General features: G+C 50.0%; 2 protein-coding genes across 2 annotated transcripts in view; one reads left to right on the top strand and one right to left on the bottom strand.

Annotated features, from left to right (window-relative positions):
* Positions 1-5,690, bottom strand: part of Pced1b (PC-esterase domain containing 1B) — a 538,744-nt gene that overhangs the window by 48,654 nt on the left and 484,400 nt on the right. The window lies entirely within an intron of this gene.
* Endou (endonuclease, poly(U) specific) overlaps positions 1-5,690 on the top strand; it is a 19,698-nt gene that overhangs the window by 5,865 nt on the left and 8,143 nt on the right. Inside the window, exons 2-4 of the mRNA XM_050129917.1 lie at positions 4,123-4,260; positions 4,765-4,936; positions 5,317-5,516. Of these exons, the coding sequence (XP_049985874.1) occupies positions 4,123-4,260; positions 4,765-4,936; positions 5,317-5,516 (510 nt within the window). The remainder of the gene's footprint in view (positions 1-4,122; positions 4,261-4,764; positions 4,937-5,316; positions 5,517-5,690) is intronic.

Consider the following 5,690-nt stretch of genomic DNA (forward strand, 5'->3'; position numbering starts at 1 on the left):
AAATAAATAAATAAATAAATAAATAAATCTCTTATAAAAAACAAATAAATAAAAACCAAAAAACAGAGTCTTGAAAGTTTAAGCCGTAAGACAACACTTTAGTATATATGATATTGTTCACTATCAGTCTCACTGGAAAGCACACGCTTAAGTGGTAGGCAGCACTCACAGCCTCCATGACATGAGGAAGACTGTTTGGCCTCTGTGGCTGTCAAAGCACAGACCACTCTTCTCCAGGGAGTGAACCAAGCAACCACTGCTTTAGACTGTGCTTCCCATGTGGGACATGGTGGTGCACACTTTTATTCCTAGCACTCTAGGAGACTGAGGCAGGTGGATCTCTGTGAGTTGGAGGCCAGCTTGGTATACAGAGTGAGTTCCAGGACAGGCAGGGCTACATAATGAGAACCTGTCTCAAAATAGCAACAAAACAAAACAAAAAACAAAGGCATGCCTGGAAGCGTGGGTGAATCCACGAGAGTCCGAAATAAAGGGATATGAAATATTTATTGGGGTCACCGAAGCCACTGTGGTCCTCTGCGCTCAGGGCAGCTAGAAGCTGCAATCAGATTTCTGATCACCACACAAGAGAGTGAGACCTTTCCTCTCCCTCATAAGAGATCATGTCCACACATAGAAGCCACTGAGGCTCCTACCCAAAAACTGTTGGCAGAAAGAAATTCCCACAACAAATGACCCATCCCCAAAGGGTCATTTGTTTCTTTACTGAGACAGATTTAAAGGCATCTCTCCCTCTGTACTAGAATCAAATCACAGGTCTCAGATATATGAGGCAGGTACCCACCCACTGAATTGTATTCTCAGCTCATTTTCTACTTTTTTTTTATATTTATTTATTATGTATATAACATTCTGCCTCCATGTATGCCCACATGCCAGAGGAGGGCGCCAGACCTCTTTACAGATGGTTGTGAGCCACCATGTGGTTGCTGGGAATTGAACTCAGGAACTTTGGAAGAGCAGGCAATGCTCTTAACCACTGAGCCATCTCTCCAGCCCTCATTTTCTACTTTTTATTCTGAGACAGGATAAGAAGCGTCCAAGGTAAGCTTTGAACTCACTATGTAGCACAAGTTGACCTTGAACTTGTGATCCTCCTACTTCAGTCTAAGTAGCTAGGATTGCAGACCCTTATGCCCAGGCCCAGTTAAGGGAATACTTCTTGACAAATCATTTTTAAATATTTATTTTTATTTGTGTGCATGTGCACATGTGTGCACGCATGCGTGTGTGTGTGTGTACTTGTAGCTAGGGAGGCCTGAAGAAGGCCTCAGGTCCCCTGGAGCTGGAGTCATGGCAGTTCAGAGCCACCTGACGCGTGTGCTGGGAAAATCCAACTCCCCCTGGAAGTGCAATTGCTCTTCACTGCTGAGCCATCTCTCCAGACCTTGAAAAACCACTTTTTAATAGACTCCTTGTTTAGTTCATTGTTTCGCTAAGAAGAGTAAGGAAAGGCTGAGAAGGAGCCAGCTCCGTAAATTAATGTGGACCTATTAAATTAAATTAATGTGTATTTATTAAGGAAAAGCGAGAAAGGAAATAGAAAGTGGGAGGGGTTCCAAGGATCAAGGATACTGCCAGGCTGCCGTGTTGCCCGATTGGTGATGTTCTATGAGACTTAGGGTGGGAACTAACTTAGAACTGAGGTCGTTTTTTATTAAGACTGGTAATTCTGAGCACATGGCAGGGCTGGCTAGCCAGCGAGAAGTTCACATACCTTATGTATGCATGGCTCTTCGGCTCCACAGGAAGGGTAATCCTGTGTTAATGGTCCAGTCAAAGGAATGGTCACAGGTCTCACGATCCACAATGGGCCCTGCCCTTACCTCCGGAAGCCAGTGCCTGTCTCAAGGGTTGCACATTTCCCATGATTCCCTTCTGCCCACCACTTCTGCTGCTGCTGCGGTGCTGCGGTGGTGGCGGCTGCTGCGGTGGTGGCGGCTGCTGCAGATTGCTTCTTTTTCTAGTCCAGTTGCTGCCTTTTTAATTTGGGTTCAGCTCAGCCCACTCTCCTGAAAGCAGAAAAGAAAATGCTCAGGAGAGACATTTTGTTGGGTATAATCACAAGAACAGGATGGGCGACTGTCTCTCCCTAGCTCCCAAAGCCTGATGTTGTAGCTAGAGGAGAAGAGGTGTCCAGGCACAGCAAACCGCCCACGCTCGGTGTTTACTCCAGTCATGGCTTTGTCCTTTTGAGATTCTTACAATCCCTCCTCCCTCTGCTTGGGACACCTTTATGTCCGAGAGCCTATGCCTATGTGACATAGCTATATAAAACAAGTACGCATATCAAACGTTTACGGTTATAGCCACATACGGTGGTGCATGCCTGTAACCCTTAGCACTTGGGAAATAGAAACAGAAGGCCTAGTAGTTCAAGACCATCCTCAGCTACATAGTGAGTTCAGAGCCGCCTGGGCTACCTGAGGGCCTGTCTCACACAACATTAAAACAAACAAACAAAGGACATTGTAATTCACAACGTACTGCAGTCCTGCCCCAGAGCAGACCTGTGTGATTGGCGGCTTTGGGTGGTGTGATGACATGCACGGTGTGTGTTGTATGTTCAGAACCAAAGATGTAGAGAGGTCACATGACACATGATTGGATCCTGCCAGAAACACCTCAGGTTCATTATGTTTGATTTGGGGGTTTAATTTTCAGCCATTTCCAGTTCAGAAACATTTTACTGTTGGCAAATTCTTCATGACACATTCAGTTATACGACCCCCTATGAGGCTGGGACCCACAGTTAAGCTAGTTAGGCCTGCAGGGGAAATGCACAGCCTCTAGCTTGGGTGGCGATTGTGGCAGAGTCAGCTAGAGTTCACGGACACTGGCGATTGCACCAAGTTGTGATGTAAACTCTTTGAAATGGTCGTGCCTGGGACTGTGGCTTCGGGACCTCGAGTAAGCAGCTGCCACCATCAAGTAGTTTCCGTCACACGCTGGAGCTGGCACGTGGCTAGAATGGCTAGCTGTTTAACCCGAGCATCTGAGACAGCAAGAGAGTCCAAGAGCTGGCAGTTAGGGAGTCAAACTGCCCATCCCCCGCTGGCTTACAGGAAAACATCCGAAGGAGTGCTTACAGTAAGAACTAGAAGAACATATTCTACCATTAACTGATTCTAAACAGATTTTAGCAGTGCTTCAACAATACTTAACACCTGCCCAGCCCACCCCCAGGGAGTCGTGGGTCCCTCCCCAGCTCTCTTAATAGGAACAGGATGTTCTGAACCGACAGCCTTGTCATTTGGAGAATGCTGAAATGCTCTATTCATATGTGGTAACTTGAATTGGTTTGCAGTCCTGGCGGGACTCGCTCGCCTCTTCCTCCGCTTTTTATGGACTTTGCTTTTTAGTCCTTCTGAGCACAGCGGGCCCCAAATGCCAAAATGGGAGGACCTTTGTCACCTGGGGGACATAGTTTTGTTTTCCCTAAGTTTTCAGTAATCTGACCTTGGAAATACCGCACATTTCCAGTCCCGAGCCTTCAATATGAGGGGTTTGTCCATACACGATTGCTGTGAGGCTGGAAATCTCGGGATGGTTGGTGATATTCTTTTCCTACGTTACAGCTGAAGAAGACCCGCCTGAGCCAAAGGCATTCCTGGATCCAGAGGATGAGATCCCAGTCAGCCGTAAGCATGAACTCCAGATAGTACATGGGGTGACAAAGGGAGAGGGTGCCACAACAGAGGCAAGGACCCAGGCCCAAGCCAGAAGAATGAGGCTGCATCTGACTAGAGGAGACCCTGGTGTGATCCAAGCAGCCAAGTGGGAGGGTGATCAGGAAAACATCTGAGGCCTGGGGAGGGAAATAGAAGAGGTTTTATTTTTAGGCTGGGAAGATTATAAAAACAACAGGCCAGAGAGGAGAGTCCTGCATCAGAAAGCAAAGGACTTCCTAACTGCAGGGTGTGCAAGCGATTAGTCCCCTGCCCCCAGGAGACCTTTAGCAAGGAGCCCAGCTACGGGTGTGGGTAGAAGAATTGGTCCTTAGGCTCCTAGCACACTCTCCGGAGGTTGCCAGGGACACACACACACACACACACACACACACACACACACTCACACACACCCTCTTCTCTGTCCTCTTAGACCTGTACGCTGCACCAAACTCCTGCCAGGGCCGCTGCCGGGAAGCCTACGACAAGCACCAGCCTTGCCACTGCAATGACCGATGCCAAGAGTTTGGGAACTGCTGTGAAGATTTTTACAGCCTGTGCAGTAGCCATGGTCAGTCTGCTTCGGCAGCATACCCCCCCCCCCCCCCCCCCCCCCCCCCCCCCCCCCCCCCCCCCCCCCCCCCCCCCCCCCCCCCCCCCCCCCGCCACACACACACACGGGAACTCTCTAGAGTTCTCCCAGTGTGGTCCTTGGACCCATGACATCAGGAGCATCTGAGAATCCTTAGGCGAGGTGACCAGCCCTAGGCCTGTGCCCCAGACCAACTGCTCAGAACCTCTGGACTTGGTTCATCACTCTGATTAAACCTTCCAGGGGATTCTAATGCCTGCCTCAGTTTGGAACCTGATGTGGGCTTTCTGTGCGCACCTTGACAATGATTCGTGCTGACCTTAACGGTCAAGATAGCCCTCTAATTGCAGAGTATTGGGTGGTGTTCCCCTCACTAGAGCAAGCTTCCTTCCAGAAGGGGCCAAGAGGGGGGTGTTATTGATCTTCAGACAGTGCCCTGCCTTCCTCCAGCTCTCAGACCACCCCTCTCCCAATTCCTCTCAGAGGGCTTCTCCCACCGCAGCGATGCTGTAACCAACGAGGACCTTCAGAGTATCTCTGAGACCATCTACAGGGTAGACACCAATAAAGCCCACAAGGAAGACATTGTCCTCAACAGTCAAAACCGTGTCTCCCCATCAGAGACAGGGAACCAAGTGGACCGCTGTCCGGAGCCGTGAGTGCCCCTCACCCCTCATAACCCTCACTCTATCTGTCCTCCGCCCTCACTTTCAGATCTTGCTCCGCAAGTCAAGCAAGCTCAAAGGAGAGGGAGACAATTTAATTTCCAGAAACAAAAAAATCACCTTGAGGGTAGGTAGGTGGATAGCCAAAAGGTTTCTGTGGCTGGCCAGGCTAAGATAATGCTGATCTTACGATCAGTGAGGTAGAAGACAGACCTCAGAGTTGCCTTTCAAAAGCCCCTCACGTTGCCTTTGCTCATGAACCCTGAACCCATCCATCTCTATGTGCTGCCCCTGGCCTGTTTACAAGATTCTGGGAGAGTGTCTACAGCATGTTCAGGCCTCCTAATGGGTCTCCATCCACTTGCCGCAGGCTTTTCACTTACGTCAACGAGCAGCTGTTCACCAAGCCTACCTACGCAGCTTTCATCAACCTCCTCAACAATTACCAGCGGGCCACCGGCCGTGGGGAGCACTTCGGTGCCCAAGAGCTGGAGGAGCAGGCTCTCTTCCTCAGGGAGGTCATGAAGACAGCTGTCATGAAGGAGCTCTATGGTTTTCTCCATCACCAGAGTGAGTGAGCCACAAAGCTGTGGGGTGAGGTGTGAATCTAGGAGAGCCAGACACTGCTGAGGTCTCTGGTGGCGGCTGCAGTGGCAGCGGTGGTGGTGGCAGTGGCGGCGGTGGTGGTGGTGGTGGTGGCAGTGGCGGTGGTGGCGGTGGTGGTGGTGGTAGTGGCGGTGGCGG

This window comes from Alexandromys fortis, unplaced genomic scaffold (genome assembly GCF_014885135.2).
Source record: "Alexandromys fortis isolate MF-2015 unplaced genomic scaffold, M_Fortis_MF-2015_v1.1 scaffold_28, whole genome shotgun sequence".
Classification (NCBI taxonomy): Eukaryota; Metazoa; Chordata; class Mammalia; order Rodentia; family Cricetidae; genus Alexandromys; species Alexandromys fortis.